This window comes from Echeneis naucrates, chromosome 23, assembly GCF_900963305.1.
Source record: "Echeneis naucrates chromosome 23, fEcheNa1.1, whole genome shotgun sequence".
NCBI lineage: Eukaryota > Metazoa > Chordata > Actinopteri > Carangiformes > Echeneidae > Echeneis > Echeneis naucrates.
Genome location: NC_042533.1, coordinates 15,909,157 through 15,932,723, shown reverse-complemented (window position 1 = coordinate 15,932,723; position 23,567 = coordinate 15,909,157). Strand labels below are relative to the sequence as shown.

The window sequence follows — 23,567 nt, the reverse complement described above, 5'->3', positions numbered from 1 at the left end:
TCATTCAGAATGGTGTTGCACAATTGTCTCCTGATGCAACAGGCAAGTTACTGAAGTGTTCTTCATTAGCCTTGAGAAAGGAAAGCATTCTTTCAGCATTTTCCTCATTGCTGATCTTATTTTACAAGTCTTACCTTCCTTACTATAGAGCTGCCTCAGAATTTTCTGCCTCTCTCTATTTTTGAGGCTGGTTGAGGTTTCCATCCTACTTGCACCACCTGTGCTATATACTACAGCTGGGTCTCACATACGCCCATACATTTAATATAAGTAGATCTAATGTCAAGGTAACTTTTCATCGGTGACACACAGTAACGTGCTACCTTTCAAACAGGATAGTCTGGACACAGAAATTGAGGAGGTCATGGTCTAAAGATCTATTGATGTCAGTGACTCGAGAAAAGAATACAATGTTTTAGAAGGTAAAAAATAAGCACAAGGCAGCCTGACAGTTAGACCACGAAAAAAAAATAAAAATACAGGAGTGTATGTACCGTGTCAAGAACTTAACATGATTTTATGGACTATGAAATGTAACCTGGATTTGTCTTTGATTGGAATGCTTTTTAGAGGCAGCATGGCAGCATAGTGGATAACACTGTATCCCCAAAACAAGAAAGTTGTGGGTTTGGTTCCCAGCCTTGGGCCTTTCTGTGCGGAGTTTGAATGTTCATCCCGTGCCTGCGTGGGTTTCCTCCCACTTAAAACTGAGTTTTAAGCTTCATCATCATCATCTGCTTAACCGGGGTTGGGTCGCAAAGGTAGCAGCTCCAGCAGACGACCCCAAACTTCCTTTTCCGGCCACATCGCTCTGACTGGGGGATCCCAAGGCGCTCCCAGGCCAGCGTGGAGATATAGTCTCCCCACCTGGTCCTCAGCCTGCCCCTGACCTCCTCTCAGCTGGACATGCCAGGAACATCTCCCTTGGGAGGCGTCCCGGTGGAAGTTGGTTCCATAGAAGAGGTGCCTGATAACTGAAAGATCTGCCTCCTGATTTATTCTTGGAGGCTCTCGGAGCCACAAGTAAACCTCCATCTAGAGAGCGGAGTGGCCTACTAGGACACTAAGGAACTATGAGCTCTCTGAGATATGATGGAGCTTGGCCATTAAGAGCTTTATATGTTAACAGAAGGATTTTAAATTCTACTCTGTATTTTCCCAGCAGCCAATGAAGATCAGCTAACACAGGAGAGATGTGATCTCTTTTCCTAGCTCCTGTTAATATTCGTGTAGCAGCGTTCTGAATTAACTGAAGGCCTTTTAGAGATTTGTTTGGACATCCAGATAGTAATGAGTTACAGTAGTCCAGCCTAGAAGTTATGAATGCATGGACTAGTTTCTCTGCATCATCCTGAGAGAGGATGTTTCTGATTTTCTCAGGTGGAAGAAAGCTGCCCTCCTGACTTGTTTTATGTGAGGGACAAGGACATTTTTAACTTTGACCTGGCTTGCAGGACTGTGTCTCTGTGGACAGAGACATCTCCCTCTCTAGATAACGGTTAACATCCAGAGATGCAACCTCTAGGCCTCTGTGCAAAGCAAGGAGGCACTGTGTCTTGGTGATTTATCCCTGAACACAACTAGGTTGCCAAGAGATTGGATGAAAACCTGTGTTCCTTTTAGTTCAGGAAGTTCCTCTCCCATGACTCTGTTGTGGGAGACTCCGTAGGAGATTGGTGAATTCTTTTACCATCAAGTGATCCAGGTTATTTCTGTAAAATCATCACCAGTCAGTAATGATGTCCAAGTGTATTTAACGGCAGTCTGTACAGTCAAAAAAGAAAAAAAAGAAAAAAAGAAATTATTTGAGAAAACCAAAAGCAACAAACAACATTTTTTTTTTTATTATATAATGCTCCTACACATCAGGGCTCTTCCAGTTTCTAATACACCGGAACTCACTTCTAAGCGAGAACCCAATAAGAAAGAATAATTGGTATTATAGAATCAACACCTGGTCCATACAGGACCCAAACATTTACATCCGAATTGCTCATCAAGCTAAAAGATATTTTTAAACAAGTACTCATTAAAATGTTATTAAATTTGAGTCTTTTATTGTGACATACAGTTAGACCATTCCCCGTTCATAGGCCAGTTGGACCCCCCAGTAGGGTTTCTGTGTCTAAATACAGGAGCAGAGGGACAACAGAGAATAAAGTGATCACACAGACAATTTTGAAAAATAAATAAGTTCAGTTCATATCTTAAAATAATTGTTACATGGTGAAAATAAACATGAAGCTTTGTTTGCAGAGTCACACTACAACACCTGCAACTTCAAACCAGATCACACTTCATCAATAATGAAGAGGCTACACATTGTGTGTTATGTAAACACTATCAGGCTGACTTCAGGAATCCCTCTGTGGGATCTGTTGTTCATCTATGAAGATGGCTGCATTGAGTGTGAGTGCAGCTTCAGTGAATCATTCATCAGCAAACATCTGACAGGTTCAACTAACTTTGTTAGGTTAATTCATTGCATGGAAAAGTGAACCTGAGCATGGAATGATGGAAATAATCCCTGATGGCTATGGAACAATGACATGGTATTGTATCCCTAACCCTAACCCTATCTTATGGAACAGTACTGTGGGTCTATACCAGTCTGATATGGACAGGGCGTAATAATATGCCTTTGGCATTTATTGGTTTGTGCATAAAATCAGAAGACAGAAGAGTAATAGCTGACCAGAGGCTGCTATTAGACCTGATAGTCGTCTGTGGCCTGGGCACCTCCAACACACTCCATTGCATTGTATCATAGCAAAGCATGGAAAAAAGGAACTAGTTTAAATGTACAGAAACTGAGACTGAGAGATCTGAACTCAATTAACTGCACTGGAACATGTTTTTGTGCCTCATTACACAACATCAACTATCCAGTCCTAACAATCCATGGCCCTGAATGGGTTGTCTTGCGCTACTCCAGAGCACCAATGCACCAATGCACCCTGACCTGCCTGAGGTGTTCAGAGTCAGTGTGTCTGGACTTTTCTGGATTTGTCATTCCAAATAAATAGCATGAGGAAGGTCCTGAGCTGTTTACGTCTGTGCTGGGCTGTGACACTAATCCTGTGAGCCCACAAAGAAGCACACTTGTTTTGGAGAAGAGGGGACTGTACAAGGACTGTTGGGGTGGTGGGATGAAGAGGAGGTTGACTTGTGAGTCTCCAGGTAGTTGCCATGGAGTTCGAGGGAGGATAGAGCAGGCAGGTTGTCTCGTTGGATGGGTTTGTCATTATCAGTTGATAGAGGTGGAACGCTCAGGCATTTCCTCAGGCAGGGAACACTGCAAAGTCAAACATATTTGTGAGAGTGTGCCGAAACCATCTAGAACCAGAGTCTTTAACTTTGTTAGTAAAATAAGACAATCAAAGGTTACACAGATCACATGTCACAGTGTGACAAAATACCAGATTCTTCTGCTGTCTTTACACAACAATCAGCCATAACACTATGACCAATGAGAAGTTAAGTGAATAGGACTGATTATCTGGTTACCATGGCACCAGGCAGTGAGTCGGCTATATTAGACAGGAGGTGAAAATTCAGTCCTGAAATAGATGCTGCAAAAGTCTCACTTGACACCTTGGCAGGTAAGGACTGTTTTGGCAGCAAAAACCTACACTAATGTTCATAATGTCATGGCTGATCAGTGCAGTTCTAGCCCTGTGTTTCTCAAACTTTCCACATAACCTAACCACTAAAATAAACCTTGTTGACAACCTAACCTCCCCAAAACCAATGTCTAGTCTTGATAGAGAGTGTATCTTGCAATATGTAGGAAAAAAAATCCTTTGCGTTGTCTTTCTTGGCCTGGACAGTGAAAAGAGACAAGAATCACCAGTTAACCACAATGTTCATGTCTTTGTGCTGTGGACACACACACAGAAACAGAAAGCCTGGGATTTAAACCCAGAACCACCTATGTTGTGAGTATAAGCATAGACCATTGCATCAACATAACATAAAACAAAAAGAGGTGAACCCTTTTAAATAAACTAAAGTTAGCTCATTTAGTTGCTGTTTTTGGTGTGGAATCACCTATTGGTCGCTTGTCCTTTCCAGGCCTGTCGGTACACATCACCAGCCACCTCAAACAGCCAACGGACATCAGCTGGTACCTCTGGGATCCACTCTACAAATCTGTAGATTTGGCAGAGCAGGAGTCAATATGTCTTACTCACATGTAGATTTTTGGTTGTCACTGATGTGAACATAAATGTTACCTCTGGGCCACTGAGTATGCTGACTGAAGAGGAAGTGTGTATGGCATCAGCATGTAGGAAGCCACTCTCACTGGCATCATCTCAGAAACACTGGCATACAGGCCAGGTTTATCCTGGCAGGCCTCACAGAATACTGACAAACACACAACATGACCAGTCAGACAAAGGATGGTGACACAGCAGTTTAAAAAGCCAGGACCTGACCCCAAACACATCTTGCTTACTAAAAGCGACTGAGATGTCATTGCACCTTTCTTTATTGCTGTAGGCAGAGCAATCTGCTCGTCCAGCCACCAGTGCTCTTTATGCAGCAAACGGAGCCTCCGAAGCACCCACTCCTTGGTTGTTTCGGTGTGCTTACAGCAGCAGCTGGGGGTGCTCTCTGGCAGGGTGAAGGGGGTGGTCGGATGCTCCAGCATCAGCAGGTCTTGCAACACAGACCATATCGGTGTTCAAAGGTTAATCTGGATACCTATAGGGATACATTGTAATTTGGTCCTTTAGAGTCACTGTGGTAACGCAGTTGTATAGTACTCACTGTTCTCTTCAAGGAAGCGTAGAGCATCCTTGTAACCACTCTGACACATCTCAGCCAGTACCTGTGGAGGGAAAATTCAACCCATTTTAGCAAACCACAACGTGAATGATCTGTGTGATGATTATTAGGTCAACTTCCTGTAAAAAAAAAAAAAAAAGTCAATATTTGAGAGCATTATTTTTTCCATTGTTCATTTATTGCTATACGATATTATATGATGTGTAGCAGACAGATGCCTTGCACCAGACAACAGACCCTGTCTTCCTGCCTCATCGCACGCACACTCCCCTTCTTCTCCTCACCAATGGAGGCCATCACGGGCAACAAGACTTTCCCATATATCCCCCTACATCCCAGGTTATCTATGGACAAACAGCTGTATTTTGATTCTGTCTGAAACAAGAAAAAAAATTATGTCACACTGTTCTGTAACCAAGACAATACCGCTCAGGAAACATTTGTATGTAAATACAACTACAAAGCTAGGTCACCAAGAAGTGGATATGTCCAAATCCACTGTCAAAGCTCATGTCTACCATGATAGCCTGCTGCCTCCTTTGTGACATGACCAGATTTGGTACCCTTTAGGACTGTCGATTTAGGTATTAATTCAGCTTATATCATGCAGCAATTTGGAGTTAGGAACTGACTGGGTTTGGCTATTGTATTCAGTTCATTCTTTGATTATGTCTAAGACTGAAAAATGAAATGCTGAAAACACAGAATTATAATGTTCATCATAGATAATGATAAGGCTAGTTTTAGAAGTGTTTTCTGCTTGTGCTTTGTCATCTGTGACCTGTAAACCTAAGGTACCTTAAGGAACTTAATTTCCCTTTTCCCATTTTTGTATCTGCACCTGAATTTCGCTCTACACTTTTGAATGTTTTTTCTAATATGTTTATATATAAAAATTATATTGTGATTGGAATCACAAGAATGTGCTGTAGACTTAAATTGATCCAATACAATGAAAAGTTTGAAATGAATGAAATCACAGATTTGTACAATAAATTAAAAGTAAAATCTTGATTTTAACTGAATGTAAACAAATGTATTACTTTCACAACGATAGAGTGCATGAAGACTGCCATTAGTCAGTCTTTTTCATTGTGATCCTCTGAGGAAAACAGTAAAATGGCAGATGTTCAAGTCAGGCTACAAAACACAAAAACAAACGAGAAGACTGAGTTCAGCACAACAAACAACTTATTAACTTTTCTCAATTTAAAAGCACAACAAATAAATGATTAACATTTCTCATCTGTGCATTCTTTTTTTTAATTATTATTATTGCTCACATTGGCAACTACTATTTAGGTATTTAGTTGCTTACTCTGAAAAAAATGCTGTGATGTCCACCTGCTAGTCCTGCTTTTTCCGCATTTTAGCTAACGTTACTCCCTTCATTTCTGACAGACTTCCCTGCAGCTTGGCTGTGACAGTTGGAGCAGGTCAGAGCGGTGCATCAAAGAACGTTGGCATGGGTGCAACCAAGTGTGCAATTGGGAGGGGGGTTGGCAGAGTCACACGGATTGATTTTTTTCTTAACAAAAAAAAAAAAGAAAAGAAAAATAAATCGAAGGAGATGGCTCCAATCCGTTGGCAATCAGGGCTAATAAGTCACATATTAATGTATATTATTGGGGGGGCCAGATTTGTATTTTACCAATATGGGGGGCAGTGCATCCCCTCCAAAGAATGTGTGGTTACGCCCATGCAAAAGCCTTCCAAGCTGTGTACCGCAAGGTTGAAACACTGCTGACTTCAACTTAAGAGGAAATCGGATGGTGGAAAGACTGCTTTGACGAATTTCTCCTACTCCACTAATCCACCCTCTGCAATAAAGACACAGTTGGAAGATGAATGGGGATCATTGTCAATTCCCCTGGGTGAAGTCACTGAGGTAGTTAAAACAACTCTACAGTGGCAAAGCCTAAAAGGTTAATGAAATACTTCCTGAAATGCTGAAGGCTCTGGGTTTTAATTTTTTCATTATATGTGACATAGTGGTAAAGGTGTAAAAACTTCTGCTTCTGTTTACTGGCAAAGCACCAAGCCGAGAAAAACAGACCAGCCTTTATATCAATATATTTTTATTTAAACTGATCTAATTATATTTTCTATCACATATGACACAATCATGTCATAATGGTCAGTTGATTATATTTAATAGTAAATATATCAGCTGCTACTGTATGACATTGAGCTGTTTACAGCCAATCCCCAGGCTGGAAAGGTCAGACCACACCAGTCCTGGGTCAAAATATACTCTGCTGTTTAATATTCAAGTTCTCTTTCTGTCAATAAGGTATCTGACTCATAGGCTTTTTTATAGTGAGTCCATGCCTGTATGGGCAGGTCTGAGGGGCAATTCTTCCATCAAGGAATGTGGTAAGAACACACTTGGCCGTGTCAGAGATCTGTGAGCTCTGTTGCAAAATAGCAGAGTCTAGACGGCAAACCATTCACGCAAACGTGAGGGGAACTGTGTAACAACATGGGAAACAATTCTACTAGGTCAAAGCTCACCTCCTCTTAAAACTTATCCAACAATTATGTGTGCAACAGGGAAAGACAGGAAATGGGATAAAGAGAAAACAGCTGGTGATTAATTAAGCTTCTATAGACATCTTCAGCCTAATATTTACAGGATTCTAGGGGTCGTTATTCAACAGGAAAAGAAAAGAGGGAACAAGAAGACCCTGCCCAGAGGAAGCCTGGGGCCACCGTCTGTTGCCAGGCCTAGCTCGGGAGCCTCTACACGAGCATCTGGTGGTTGGGTCTGCAACTGGGCCCAACTGGGCCAAGCCCGATGAAGCCACATGGCCAATGCCCCCCCCCCCACAATGGGGTAGGCTATTCCAGTTCAAATTTCAAACAACTTTATTAATCCCACAAGGGGCAATTGGTTTTGAGCAGCAGGTTGTCGTGGTACAACACAGCCAACATGGCACACAATAAATAGTCAATAAATAATACATTGGAAAATAAAATAAGAATAAAAACTATGAAGAGTTTAAAAGTCTGAGTGCAGGGGGATGAATGATTTGGAGAAGCGATTTGTTTTACATGTAGGTAAGGCGTAACGGCAATCTGAAGGTAACATAGAAAATTCACCTGCAAGAGCATGACTCGGGGAGACTAAAATGCACTCTGCTTTTCAGAGGATTTACTGGTTGCAAAAGGAACGCATGTCTCTTAGTTTCACTCTGATTATTTTAGAGCAGGACTTAAGAATACTGGTCAGGCTGTTTCTGTCTGTGACTGAGAGACAATTAATCCAGAAAATAAAATAAAAACACAAAAGGCTCTCAATAAGTGTAAAAATAAATGTAAAAAGGTCAGGATAACAGGCCTGACAGAAAAAGAATGTAGTTTCCTGAGAAGTCCTCGCTTCCTAATAAAATCCGTGTTTACATCAAATTTGAGATGGATCGTCAAAAAAAAAGTATTTACAAGTATACAAGTATTTGTAGGATGAAACAATTTAAACCTCTTCACTGTGTATGATACATTCAGTAGGAATTTCCTTCTTACATCTAAAAACAAAAATAAATTATTTGGTTTTGGATGCATTTAAATCCAAAAAGTTTAAGTCACTAGGAAATAAAATCAGTTAGGGCACTCTCGTGGCTTGATTCTGAAATAAAGAGAAGGGACAACAGTGCAGTATCATCTGAGAATTTAATCAGATAGCTGTCCTGCTGCCTGCTCCTGCATTCATCAGTATACATGATAAAAAGTAAGGGTGAAAGGACGCAGCCTTTGGGCGATCCCATAGAGATGGTCACAGAGTCAGAGAGACAGCCATTAACAGCGACTCTTTGCTCTTGGCCGATTAAGTAATCTAAAATCCATGACACAAGCTGGTGAGACAATTGAAAATTAGATTGAAATTGAAATTTAGATTTAATTGCCTCTCTATCAAGAGATGTGGCTGCATTGTATTAAATGCTGAGGAGAAATCAGCGAATAGAAACCTGGCATGGGCCTGTGGCTTCTCTGAGTGTGTGAAGAGGTGATTAAGTATAAAAAGTTTTGCATCTTCAACACCTCTCCCTGCCTGATAGGCAAATTGTAGAGGATCAAGTCCCTCTATATAAGACATGACCAGGCCTTTAACGATTTTCTCCAGGATTTTCATTATTAATGACGTTAATGCCACTGGTTTGAAATCATTTAATTTAGGATTAGATGTTTTCGTGATGGGAATCACAGTAGAGGATTTCCATATGTTAGGGATTTGGTTACAATCTAGTGGCATTTGAAACACATGCTGGAGGACACTGCAGAGTTGGACAGCACAAAATCTAAGCGTATACCCACGAATAAGGTCTGGACCAAGGGCTCTGTTTATATTGACCCATTTTAAAGGTTCTGTAACATGATCCTGCTCAATGATGATTTTAGAATCAGAGGTAAGAGACTGTCTGAGGAGGGAGATCCTATCAGAGAAGTCATGCGTTTCAAAAGACGAGTGAAAACTATGAAAAGCATTCAGAAAGTCAGTCATGTTTATTCCCTCAATTTTAATAGGATTCCTGTCACTACAACACAGAGAGATGGAGGACATTGACTTAATTCCCTTCCAAGCTGCCAGAAGGTCTCCACTGGTGTATTTGTGCTCCATCTTGTCCCTATAAGCTCTTTTAGCTTTCCTTATCTTGCTCCTTACTGTTCTATTAATATCTTTCCTTTCCTGAATGTTCCCTGTATAAAAAGATACATTTCTTCTTATTTATGACATTTTTAAGTTCCTTGGTGACCCACAGTTTATTGATGGAAAAAATTGTAACTTCCTTACAGGGGATATTCAAGAAGAAACAGTACATGTCAGCTCGTTAAAGCCCACACATGACCTATAAAAGACATCCCAATCTGTCATATTGAAGCATGCTTGTAAACTGGCAATGCTGTTCTCTGTCCAGCATCTTACTGTTTTTAGTGCGTGCACTTGCTTCTTATGAATGGGCTTGTAGATGGGCATCAGCAGGACACTGCTGTGGTGAGATGCTCCAAAGGGAAGTATGGGGAAGGACCTAGGAGACATATACATATACCCCAAAAATAACTCTTATACCTGACGCAAGCCTCCAGTTTGTCCATTTTATTCTGGATGGATAGTCGGGAGAGGAGGAAGTCGGCGTTGGTTATCCATCCCATATTTCCTCTGTCTGTGTTAGACATCTCCTCTCTTCTTCCAGAGTTTTTGGACAATATCCCACCTGTTGCTTCCCCGATATCACACCATAGCGAGTGAGGAATGGGTGGAATGGCGTTATCTGCTGTCAGTGATTGCAGGTTGAGCAGCACCTCCCTGCTGTAGGTGATCCTGAAGCCAGCCCCGCCGCTGTCAATTTCTAATCCCCAGGCAAATTGAAATAAAAGAGTTCAAAGCACCACAAGGACACCTGTGTAGATGCAGCTCATAGTTCATCCACACAAGCTCTGAGATGATAAAAAAGTGTTAAAAAGACAAACAAATCATAAACAATGCCACAACTGCTACCAGGTCGCACATCGTGAGCACCCTGGAAGGAGTCTGGTGCGCTGCCAAATGGGTGGAAGTGGGGGGTCCCAGCGGACCAGAACCGGCTGGCACAGACTGGCCCTGGGGACGTGGGACGTCACCTCGCTGTGGGGGAAGAAGCCAGAGCTGGTGTGGAAGGTAGAGTGGAACTGCCAGAGCCCTCCTTGATAGGGGTCGCACCCTTTCATCCTCTGGAGTTGCCCAAGACATGATGCCAGGTGGGTGTGGGGACTCACAAGCCCCAGCTGAGTGCCACTGTGTTGGAGTTTACCCTAGTAGACAAGAGGGTCGCCTCCCTACGCCTTGGGGTGGCAGGGGGGAAAACGCTTGACTGTGGTTTGTGCATATGCACCGAACAGCAGCTCAAAGTATTCAGCCTTCTTGCAGAACCTGAACAGGGTCCTGCATGGGGCCCTGGTAGGGGACTCCATATTCTTACTAGGAGACTTCAATGCACACATGGGTAATGATGGAGAAACCTGGAGAGGCGTGACTGGGAGCAACGGCCTCACTGATCTGAACCCGAGTATTGTCTTGTTGTTGGACTTCTGTGCTAGTAATGGTGAGGTCATAACATACACCATGTTCGAGCATGAGGAGGCTCATGAGTGTACTTTGTACCAGAGCACCCTAGGCTGAAGGTCGATGATCTCCAGCAGAGCTTTTGCAACATCCCTGTGGAGGCTGGGGGCATCGAGCTTGAGTTGTCAATGTTCAAATCCTGCTTTGGCAAAGCTGCAGCGGAGAGCTGTGGCCTCAAGGTCCTGGGTGCCTCAAGGGGACCCTCAGACACTGTGGTGGACACCGGTGGTCAGGGAAGCCATCTGGAGGAGGAGGAGGCCTTCGAGGTTATGTTATCTTGGGGGACTCCGGAGGCTGCGTTAGTGACTCTGCTCTTTAAGTTCCTGTTTTTCAGTCACATGTGCCTTTGTTTACGTTATGGTGGTTGTCGTGTGCTTTTGTTTTTGTTTGACATGTTCCTAACTCCACCCCCTACTTCCTGTCTTTGTTTTATTTTCCTGCCACTTTGTGAGCACACCTGATTCCACTTCAGGGATTATTCTGTGGGTATTGAAGCCTGGTGTGCCTCTCAGTCTCTGCCAGATCGTGCCAGTCTGTTACAGAGCCTTTCCTGCATTTATAACAAGTTCTTGATTGCCCTGTGTATGACCTTAGCCTGTTTTTTCACCTAACCTTTCAGATCCTCTTTTGTAATGTTGCCTTGGATAACCAAGTTCCTGATTGCCTCATGTCTGACCCTAGCCTGCTTTTTGACTTGACCGTTTGGATCCTGTTCTTGTACCTTTGCCTGGGATTTTTGCTCCTGTTTTTTGGACTGTTGGAGGAATCATTACACTACCCCCTATTCTAAACTGCACTGTCTGCTAGTGGGTACATTTCTACACCAATCCTAACAGGCAGCTTTATGGTACCAGCGGGCCCGAAAGGCTGCAGCCTCAGCAGTCGCTGAAGCAAAGCAGCAGGTGTGGGAGAGGCTCGGAGAGGACATGGAGAAGGACTTTCAGTCGGCACCAAAGCTGTTTTGGAAGACTGTCCAGCACCCCCGACGAGGGAAAGCAGGGAATCATCTGAACCATGTATAGCAAGGGTGGGATGTTGCTGACCTTGAATGAGGAGAGCGGCGGAAGGAACATTTTGAGGAACTCCTGAACCCGACGTACCCACCCTCTGGAGCAGAGACAGAGCCGGAGGATGAAGAGGGGCCATTGGTTCCCTGAGGGAAGTCGCTGAGGTAGTCAAACAACTCAACAGTGGCAAAGCCCCAGGAATTGACGAGATCCGTCCTGAAATGTTAAAGGCTCTGGGTGTTGAGGGGTATCATGGATGACACACCTCTTCAACATTGCGTGGGGTTTGGGGCAATGCCAAAGTAGTGGCAGACCAGGGTGGTGGTCCCACTCTTTAGAAAGGGGGACCATAGGGTGTGCGCCAACTACAGAGGCATAACAAATGTTTACGCCAAGGTGCTGGAAAGGAGGATCAGGCCGATTGTCAAACCTCTGATTGAAGAGGAACAATGTAGGTCTGTCCGTCCTGGACATGGAACAACGAACCAGCTCTTCACCTTTGCGAGGATCCTGGAGGGAGCCTGGGAGTACGCCCATCTGGTCTACATGTACTTTGTGGACCTGGAGAAAGCATATGACCTACAGGAGCTTCTGTGGGGGGTGCTGCAGGAGTATGGGGTGAGGGGGTCACTTTCAAGGGCTATCCAATCTCTGTATGCCCAAAGCAAGAACTGTGTGCAAGTATTCTGCACTAAGTCGGACTTGTTCCAAGTGAGGGTTGGCCTCAACAGGGCTTCACCATGTCACTGATCCTTTTCGTGATTTTCATGCACAGTATTGCTATCGCATCACTGGACAGGATCGCAGCTAAGTGTGAAGAGGCTGGGATGAGGATCAGCACTTCCAAATCAGAGGCCATGGTTCTCAGCAGGAAACTGATGGACCATCTGCTCCAGGGTGGGAAAGAGACCCGCTGCTGCTTTGCATTGAGAGGAGCCAGTTGCGGTGGTTCGGGCATATGGTTAGGATGCCTCCCTTGGGAGATATTCCAGGCACGTCCAGCTGGGAGGAGGCCCTGGGGCACACCGAGGACCAGGTGGAGGGATTATATTTCCTCTCTGGCCTGGGAACGCCTTGGGATCCCCCAGTCAAAGCTGGTCGATGCGGTCAGGAAAGTCTGGGGCTCCCCGTTGAAAATGCAACCCCCGCTTTCCTGAAACCATACCTGAAATCTGCTATATTTTCATTGCATCCCTTATTAGATTCTCAACATATCAAATCATAATTTCTCAGAACCCACTGAGACAACTTCATTTTCCAAGCAACAGTAACCAATAAAATGAGTCCCTCATTAATAGATTTCTGTTCCAACATGTACCAGTTGTATAAAATAGTTTCTTTTTGGACCGGAGATGTCAGTGGTGTTTTTGTATTTATGGGTTAATAAACTTCTTCTGCATAATTAAAGGTTTGCTCAGTCCTCAGCTTCAGGCCAAAATCCTCCTTTATCAGCTCCTCTAACATAAACCTAAATATCCTCTTTTCAGAATACACAAGTATGTATTCTGATACTTGTGTCTATAGGTGCAAACAATTGCGTGCTAATCCCAACACTAACATCATCATCTTAATCCTCTAGTCTGTATCTCCTCTGCTGTAACTCCCTGCTTTTCATTTTCTGGATTTTCATGAGAACAAATGCACTGCACAGTAAGGGTTGGGATCTGAGGAGAACAGCAGATTTGGATGACAATTAGCTGATGGTTAAATATTGGCCAATGATTATAATAAAATTACTCATATTATATTACAAGTAATTTGAACTGTTGTTTGTATGAAGGATTGATTGCCGTGGCTTTAAAATGAACTTGCATGACTGCCAAATGAGTATACACAAATTGGGGATCAGGATTCTGATTTGACTAATTTCTTAGTTTTAAACTGGCATAGTTCAACCACAAAAAATTAAAGGATAAAAAAGACACGCAATTCACAATCATAATTTGGTAATTTTCTTGTGAATGCTCACCCACCTTGGGTTCTGGTGGAAACAGGGCCCTGCTGAGACGATACATGTTGCCAATGTTCATTTGAATGCTGGTGTTGGTGAAGCGCAGTTCATGAAAACTAGTTGAGTTGTCACGGGGACAAATATCGCTCTCGCCAGAAAATGGAGAGATGGTGATGGTGTTCTTAAGCTCGGACTGGGGCAGGTTGTCACTGATTCCACCATCCACGTAGCGCTAATGAGATAGAGAAGGGTTAGGGTTACACTGATGCAGTATTTACTATATTTACCCTGAGCTTTTTCAAACATTAAGGAATGCATTTCACTACATTTCAAATTTCTCAGCCCTCTCTAACTACTTGATTAATTGGTCCAAATCAATACAACTGCCAATAATGGAGAATACTTGGGATCCTGCAAAACAAAATTTCCTTCCCCACAGCCAACACTCTATACTTGGGTATAAATATCTTACCTACATTATCAGAGCAAGTGCACCAAAACTTCTGGAGAAAATCTGTAGTGACCTGGGGGCGCTCGAGCAACCTTCCCATCTCCCTTATGGGGCATACAGCTACAGTTAAAATGAAAATTTTATCACAAACCAAATATTTATTCTCCATGATCCCATTCAAACCTACAGTGAAACGTTTGCAAAATTTCGATTCTGCTATGATAAAATTCTACTCAAACCTGTTCAAATCTACCCTTAAAAATAATAAATCAAAGGAGAGTTTGATGCACCAAAATTTCATGAATTACTACATGGCAAATCAACTGCAATATATCACCAAATAGATAAATCAAAATGCAGATTACAATTCTTGAATTGAATTTGAACATGTAGACTGTTACAACATCAGAATCTCTGACCTCCCCTTCATTACCATAACCCTAAAGCATCATAATTGTTTCAAAAACCATATGATTGCTTCCACCCTCTCTGCTTGGTGTAAAACGGTAGTGAACAGGAATTCACAACTGACTGATATCACCCACCTCCATCATCTCTTCCAGGACAACTTACTTTTGAAACACATTTATTTAAGACTTTTGAAATAAGAAATGGAAACTTTCTCCAGTACCTGCAAGTAAGAAGGATGATTAAGAAGAAAATTCCAATGCTCCATAAAACCTCACAGCCTCCAGAATTTGTCATTAACATCACAAAGCTCTCTAAAGAAGAAAAATATTTCTAAAATATTCAATAACAAGTTACTCTCAAACAAAAATTCAATGCATTGACCAATAACAAAATGGGAAACACATCTGTCTCTGTCTGCTGACTCAAATTTTGGGACCCAGATTAGCCAAAATGCATTTAAAATTACCAAAAAAAAATCCAGTTCAAAGTACTTCAAAGATCACACATAACCCAATACAAGATGCATGGAATGGGTCTCTATCACTGCAATATATGCACAGAAGGCACTTGGAACATGTCAGAAACCTGTTTCCATGCTCTCTGGCTCTGTTCACCTGTGAGGCACTTCTGGTATATGGTAACACAGAAACTCTCCTCTATCTTGGACTGCAGGATCCCACTAACTCCTAACCTTTGCCTTATCTGTGATTCATTCATCTTCAACCTCTTTACCTAAATCCAGGCTGCAGGGCTGCTGGAGCTCACATTGGGCGAGGGGCGGGGTGCACCCTGGACAGGTCACCAGTCCATCACAGGGCCAACACACAAGGACAAACAACGACTCACGCTCAAATTCACAACCTATAAATACGTGTCTTTGGATGATGGGAGGAAACTGGAATACCTGGAGGAGACCCACACAGACATGGGGAGAACATGCAAACTCTGCACAGAAAAGCCCCAAGCCATTTATCAAGCCATCTATCCTCATCTGTTCTCACAGCTCTAGCTGCCGCCAAGAAAGCAATCCTAGTTAACTGGAAAATTAAACCGTCTCTTGCCATCTTCCCCTGGTTGAATCTTCCTGCAGAATATATCATTGGAGAATATATCTGCTACCCAAAAAAAACCCAATTTACTTATTTTACAAAAAATGGGCAGCATTCATTGACTCTCTAAACTGACTTGACTAGGGGATGCTGGCGAATTGTGTGGCTGCAGTGGTTCTCTGGGTTTGGTGCCTCTCATGCTCCCACTCCCAACTTTGGCCCAATCCAAATGTTCACCCTCGTCACGACCCCTTTCAAGTGGCATGATTTTATTTTTGTATGTAACAGCCTCACTCAATTCGTACTCTGTCAGTCAATGTAAATTTTGTCAATAAAAATAAAAACAACAAAAAAAAAACATGGAGTCTATGGTCGTGATCGTTTTTTTAGCGATCATCGTGTCTCGGTTGATTAAAAAAAAACAAACAAACAAACAAACAAGCTGCACATGGAGAAAATCCACAAAAAGAATACACCATCAAGAAGCCATCGATGGTGTATTCTTTTTTTGTGGTTTTTCTTGTGGTTCATTACTTTTCTGGCAAACTCTGAAAAAGAGTTTAGCTATTGCGACATTAGTATGAGGACCTTGCTCACAAGTCTACAACTAAAATAACACTTAAAACAAAAAATGTAAAACTACATTTTACTTAACAATAGAAGTGAGAACAAATTTTTTCAGCATCAGTTTCTATTACATTTCTTCTATACTGAATAATATACTGTTGTTCTGTTATACTGTGTACAGCATGCAACCAGCTGGACACTGTAGTGTCCAGCCTGAGGAAAAAGGTGATCAGAAGACATGTTTTAAAGAAAATGGCAAGTTGCATTGAATACATTTCTATCAAAAGTTGTTTTTCTTCTTAGAGAATTGGTTTTCTATATTTGTTACACTAACCAGAATGTATGAATTTAAAGCATGCCAGTTGGAACACTTACTGACTCTGTTTGGGGCAATAAGAAGGTCATGGGTTCGGTTCCTGGGCCTGTGTGCATGTTCTCCCTGTACCTCCATGGGCTTCCTCCCACCATCAAAAGACATGCATGTTTATGTTAATTGGTGACTCAAAATTCTCTGTAGGTCTGAGTGTGAGTGTGACTGGTTGTACGTCTTTGTCTGTCTCTGTGTGGTGGCCCTGTGATGGATTGGCAACCTGTCCAGGGTGTACCACGCCCTCGCCCAGAATGAGCTGGGATTGGCTCCAGCATCCCCGCAACCCAGAAATGGATAAAGCAGTTGAAGATGAATGACTCAGTTTGCTCTAGTAGCGCCAAATTAGCGTGCTATTTCAAGGAAATAAAACTCTCAAATTTCTAAAATTTCCTCCAAGTCAATTCTTGACATACACCTATGGGGCTCTCGGCTCTAAATTATGCCATGCCTGAAATTAATGCACACTCATAGACAGAGTCAGCAAGTCACCCTGAACTGAGATAGCATTACCTATACAATGTACAGATTCTACAAAGCCTGCAGACAGAAACACTCATGTAAACCCCTCAGCATAGGACTTCAACTAGGGCTGAACGATTTGGGAAAATAATCTTGCTGCGATTTTTTTTCCTCCATTATTGCGACTGCGATTTAATATGCAATTATTTTTATTATTATTTTATCCTTTTCTTTCCGCAACAAAATGTCATGAATTATTTTACTATGGCCCACACAATATCAGATACATTTAGTATAGAATGTTCTTTCCCATAGGCTGGGTGTCTTTGTTTGAGTTAAGATGTCACAATAAGATGCAAGAGTTGAAATAAATAACATTTTTATTAAACTGCTCATTACAGAAACCTAAGAGTAACAAATATTTGGTATGGCAGTCTGACTGAAATATGTACGGTAGGGTATACCGTAATATTTATAAAAAGTATTTATCAATGCTGTGAACCCAAGCTTGGTCACTGTGTTGAGAGGCATAATCAAAAAAAAAAAAGAATATATACATGGTTTGCACCAACACTGAGACAGCAGGTCCTATTCAGGTTAAACTGCACCAAGATGTCCACAAAGAGGATGTCTGTCTGGGCTGATCTTTTTTTCCAATGTGATGAACTGTGTGACTGAAACCACAATGTCAGGGTGAACAAAAACTTTTTTCTACTCTACAAGGTTACTGCAGGCATTAAGGAACTTCATAGTTATGCGTGTGCCTTTTATTACACTTATAATCTAGTTTAGGAATTTTTACGTTTTATCTATTTTATCTTTTTTTATGGGGCTTGGTCTTTGTATTTTAATAACTGCTACATAACTAAATATGAATCCAGTCTTCAGACTCAAAGGCTTTGTCTGAGGACAAGTAGGCCTGATGAGCTCATTACCAAAGTTCAACTCAGCTGATAAATCCAAGTAGAGTCAGCACTGATATCAGAAACTGGGACTTCTTCTAAACATAGAGATAATTCATTATCAGTGATCAAACAATGTTAACCTGATTATTGATCATGTAATGGTAACCTGTTTATTGATCATGTAATTAGAACTTGATTAGCGATCAAGGCAACCAGCTTGGTAATTTAAAAGGAATGTTTTCCAAAACTGCGCCCAAAAGCTATCCTCAAGATTACAAACCATAATCTACTCTGATTCACACATTCATATTCACAAGGACTTCTGTGATGTATGACTTGTTTACTAACAGGCTGCACACCCCTGAAGGCTGCATCATGCTATCAAGATAATTACGTATATATTATCCCTCAGCCTATGACATGTAGTCAAATATTGCATAGCCAAGTTTATTTCACACCATTCCATGAAGATCTTTTTACAATGTATATGTCACAGTGTAGGAATGCAACAGACTCTTTCCTCTTTCATTTCTGTCATCTTTCTTCACCCTGCCACTGCTTGCTTAACCTCTTCTCTTCTTCCTGTGGTCCTGTGTGCTCTGTTTCAGCCCCTGTCTTTCTGCAGTTGCCACACTCCCTGTTTTGTTCTCCCCGGACCTTCCCCTGCTCTGCACAAGCAGGCACCAGTTCAGTTTCCCTCCTTCCCAATCATCCACTCTGCTCAACCCTTCTCAGGTCATACAGTTTATTATCCACAACAAAAATAATTATTCTAAAGTCAAAATAATGTTTAACTTGACTTAATAAGGGCAGTAGACATACCACTCCTCTGAAGGATGGAGGAATCAGCCCACAGTAGATGGGGATGAAGCAGCTACAGATCAGCGCCTATGGACAGAGTACAGGGTTAACCAGAAAACGTCACTTCTTTAGGGTTCTCCAGATTTCTAAGGTAACTATCCCACAACCTGAATGAGCTCTTCTTTGGAGCTGAACTCTGATACCAGCACATTCTTCCCATCAGACACTCTTGTCAGCGAGACACACAGCTGCTTTGAGGCAAGGACATGGGCGTCAGAGGGCAGGTCATGATTCAAGCCTGATTTTATCACCTTAATCAGGTTGAAACTGGGGTGGAGGGGCCCCAGGTTCCTTTTTCTGGCCTCTTTTGCCACCTTAATCACATCTTCACAGCATTTAGCTGAAAAAAGAACAAGAAGATTGGGTGAAGATCGAGCTAAATGTTGTTCTTGCAAGTGACAACATGAAACTAGATCAATGTTTAAGTTAGGAGTCAGTTGCCAAAAGTGACCTGGCTTCCTCCCTTGAGTACACAGGAAGATATGCACACACGTGCCCACTGTCATCCCATGTGAATGTTTATTCATGGGAGAGAAAGTGAAAGAAGACCTGTGACTCACATTTCTCATAGGGATCTTACCACCCTATCAGCCACTAGCTCCAGGCCACTGTTTTTTATGTAAACATGTATTAGTGACATAAGTCCTTATGTTGGGTTTTAGAGTCCCCTGATAATGAAGCCAAAGTTCTCCACAGCACTTAGCAATGTAGACTTACAACACGTTGAGATTACTGAATAGAATTTATGAACCATGGTTGAATTTAGATATACACACACCAACTTACAAAAATAGACTCTCACGCTTGTATTTAAGTCTATGTCTCCATCTAAAAATATAGGTGTTTCAGATGTAACATTTTATATGAAAAGCACAGTTCAGTTTCCTCAGAAAAACACATTTCAACTCAACTCTACTGAAATTGTTATCCAATTCAAACTCCTCACAGCAACAACAGATATCAGCTTTAAAACCAACTAACGCCACTCCAACAACAACTTGCTCGGTTTTCCTGTGGCACAGCGGTGTGTCTTACTTATTGACGCCTGGCTGGCGAGCATCGAGGCTGTTAGGGCACCGGCGGAGGCGCCGTATAGCTTGTTAGCCCCTTTGACGAGATAGGGCGCTTTCTCCAGCAAACAGCTGGCGACTCCGATGTGGTAAATCCCCAGGAACCCGCACCCAGCGAAAGATAGATTCCAGCCGCCGTTCATGTCGAACATGGTGGGGCATGACACGACTATGAAGCCCAAAAAGAGTATTTCACACTGGGTATGTTAGGTTGGAATCACCGCTGTCACTGGTGCTTAGTGGAGAAATAGACTGTTGGACTTTAAAGTGGGAAGTGGAGGGAGGGCCAGCTGCTGCTGATGCGTTCAGGTACAGTTGGGTTAATAACAACCCAAACATGACCGGCTTTGCCTTGAATGTAGGTCGAGTTTTTGTAGTGTTTGTAGTTTTTGTCGTGCTTATTTATATGCAGATTACATTTACCTGTAAACTGTTCATCGTGTATGGGATTCGATTAACCAGTGCCCAGAGCATGTTCATTAATATAAAGTTGCACACCAGTTTATATAACCACAAGGTGTTCTTTCGTCACCCGACTCCAAAGCCACAGATTGTGTCTTAAGACTTAAGAAAATGACAAAATGACAAAAACTCGGACCTACATAGACTTTAAGGTCGCATATTTTTAACTTCACCTGTGTTTTGTCTAAAATGTTGATATTCATAAGAAATACACATATGGCTTTAGAAACAAAACCAATCTCAGTGTAGTACAAGTGTAGAGAGTTTAGCACGTCTAGTTTAATTGACTGTTTTTTGAAGTGGTCCAGTAAAAATTTAGCGTTGTGGGGTGCAGGGATCCAGAACAGTCTCATCATTAATGAACTCTCTTGGGGCTTTGAACGAATGCACATGCTTTGTTTCGTAGTTGTATTTCGGACTTCACGAATGTAATTTTGAGGCGCACTTGTAATCTAAATTCACGAAGCATACGAATTACTGAATGTGCATTTATGAAATCTGTACGTTGAATTTTGAGACTGATCTGACGTAGCAGGTGAACTAACGTCACCATTGGCTGATAAAGCTGTCAATCAAATGGACGTTTCTGATTCACAGACTCAGCCAATTAGGTATGTTTTCTTTCAGCCAATCATGTAGCAACAGCACGTTTCGCAAAGGCTGCATGTAGCATAAGGTCACGTAGTTTATATTTATCAAACATTTAACTTAACCGCTAAGCAGGATGATTTACAACGAGGGAATAGTCAGATAGACTGACAGGTTGAGTTCATAGTTATAGACTAAAAGCAGCATAACAAGACAACTTTAATATGACACTAAACAATGTAATCATCATCCTGCCTGGTGCACAGCAAGAAGATATCTCCAACAAAATAAGATGAAAATAAAGTATACAGATACATACACGCTATACAATCATCCTGTGTGAAGCAGAACATATAAGAATAACAAGGCATTATGACTTCACCACAAGCCAAACCACAGGTGACATAACATGAGAACAAAAATGTTACAATGTCACTTAACATTGTGGTGCCATTGAGTCACAGGGTGTCAGTTATTGCCCCTTACGATCATAATTTTTTAAAATCATCTTCATCTACAGCCGAGTCTGTCAGGTGTGCATGAGTCATGTAACGTGTAATTTGCATGACCGCACACACTTGCAGGATAGCAACTGCAAGACAGCATCTGGTGCTGGGGAACCACGCATACACTGTATTTCTAACTGACTTTCATTTGTGTTCATCAGCAGGTTGCTGCTGCCTTCAACCGAAGTTGGATTCATTATTAAATGATAATGTGAGTCTCTGAAATTGACAAATGAATATTTAGTTTTCACATGTATTTAAAAGTGTAAAAATTGTATGTGTGCTTCCACTTCCCACCTCACATCAAGACAACTATCTCAAACAACACTGCCGTCAACTACTCTGACCTCTCACCAACTGCAACAGTAAAAGCGGGATGGAGATACAGACCCTGGTTCGGGTAGGGGACATGAAAGTATTGAGGGTGCAGGAGGTCCTACTTCCACTGGACAAATCTTAATCTTCCATCCTCGCTGGTCAGCATCCTTACCTAGATCTGCATACCTGAGCTTTTTACTTTCGTATGCTTCTACAACTGAATCCTCCCACAGCACAGTCAGCTCTATAAAATATACTGTCATTCTACTCCTAGACCACACAAATAAATAGTTAAAAGTTGATGCATAAATAAATATACAATCAGAGATTGGACCTTTTGTCTTATTGACAAGGGTCTTTGTTTTTGTACTTATTTATGCGTATTTATTTTTTGTAGCACTCTGCTTCATGTTGAGTATAATAAGCTATATGAATAATGAACATTTGATATAATGTATGTTTTTTACATTTAGTAATTCATTTGACATTATTATTTATTTTTTATGGTAATAAATTAATTTAAGCAACAAAAAATCTGAGGAGCCACTTGTGAGCCGAAAGAGCCGGCTCTTTTTAGTGAGCCTTGCCAAAAGAACCGGCTCTGTAAACAGGAATTCCATCACTTAACGCCCACATTGACTTGACAGCCACAGAAGGTCCAGCCGGAGGAATTGTTGATTTAATACCCTACCCAGATACCATTGGAAGAAAAATTGTGATTGGTCCGTTTCTCGTTCTATTATATTAACCCATTGTTTCCCAAGAAATATTAGTCCAAGGTTATAACAGTGATCTAGAAATTATATAAATTATATATATTATATAAATTATATATATATTAGTCCAAAAATTCTATCAATATTTTTTCTTCGGCCTTCACTGAATACCTTGAAGGTCCAGGGGGTTCCCCTCTGGTCAGTAGACAGTCCTTCAAGAAGCAGTCCTCATTACATCTGTATGTTTTGTCTGCATTCACACCTGAACTTGGAGGTATGATCAGATTACATGAGATGGATGTTAAATAGCAGTCAGAACAGTTTTTAGGATCTTTGCCTGAATGTTTGTCCTTCGAAGGATGTCCTTTGCTGCACACATATCACAGGGCAAAAAGACATGCCTGTCCAGTAAGCTGTAAACAGGCGGTTACTGAACTGAATACATTTTACAAATTCAATTACAGAATGTGTCACAATTTATTTACAAACTGACTCAGTGGATAGTCAAAGCAATATTCATGAAGCAGATCAAAGCTTGTCCATCAGCTCCCCTTTCTATTAAACCAATAAGCAGTGAGTAGGATAGACAGTAGGCTGTGACAGACTCCCACCCCCCGTGCCCTTGAAAGCAGCAGTTTGGATAAATTACGGGTATTTTTGTAATCCTTTGAACAAAAAAAATTTATTAACTTCAGCAACTTTGCAGAAATTGAAATCAACCTGATAATACAGTTTTGTATTTTTTTTTTTTTTGCTTCATAAAGTTAAGAAAATGACAAAAACTTGGACCTACACAGACTTTAAGGTCGCATTGTTTTAACTTCATCTGTGTTATATCTAAAATGTTGATATTCATAAGAAATACATGTGGTTTTAGAATAAAACCCAATCTCCACATCAGTGTGGAAAGTTTAGCATGTCTAGTTTGGTTGATTGTTTTTCTAAGTGATCCATTGAAAATACAGCATTGTGGAGTGCAGGTGGGCTA

The 23,567-nt window shown here is 41.6% G+C and overlaps 1 protein-coding gene across 2 annotated transcripts; it reads right to left on the bottom strand.

The window, feature by feature from the left end:
- Window positions 1-1,336: 1,336 nt before the first annotated feature.
- Window positions 1,337-20,141, bottom strand: pnpla3 (patatin-like phospholipase domain containing 3). 2 transcript variants are annotated; one of them, XR_003840432.1, is made up of 10 exons: window positions 19,955-20,141; window positions 19,027-19,259; window positions 18,881-18,946; window positions 13,869-14,078; window positions 4,774-4,834; window positions 4,486-4,662; window positions 4,236-4,368; window positions 4,051-4,152; window positions 2,070-3,295; window positions 1,337-1,764 (listed from the first exon to the last, which is right to left on the bottom strand). XR_003840432.1 is itself a non-coding variant. In XM_029495188.1 (9 exons), the coding sequence occupies exons 1-9, from the start codon at window positions 20,139-20,141 to the stop codon at window positions 3,073-3,075; spliced, it is 1,392 nt and encodes a 463-aa protein (XP_029351048.1). In that variant the 3' UTR covers window positions 1,839-3,072. The 2 variants fall into 2 exon arrangements, 1 of the variants encoding a protein (XP_029351048.1); XM_029495188.1 differs by lacking the exon at window positions 1,337-1,764 and having other exon boundaries at window positions 1,839-3,295.
- Window positions 20,142-23,567: the final 3,426 nt, after the last annotated feature.

What these genes read in the sequence shown, in the direction of transcription:
- pnpla3 (XM_029495188.1), bottom strand. Translation starts at nt 20,141, where the DNA reads ATGTTCGACATGAACGGCGGCTGGAATCTATCTTTCGCTGGGTGCGGG. An exon ending in CTCCATCCTTCAGAGGAGTG is followed by an intron (nt 14,079 to 18,880) that starts GTATGTCTACTG and finishes CTATCTCATTAG; the next exon opens with CGCTACGTGGATGGTGGAAT. An exon ending in GCCTACAGCAATAAAGAAAG is followed by an intron (nt 4,369 to 4,485) that starts GTGCAATGACAT and finishes TGTGTTTGTCAG; the next exon opens with TATTCTGTGAGGCCTGCCAG.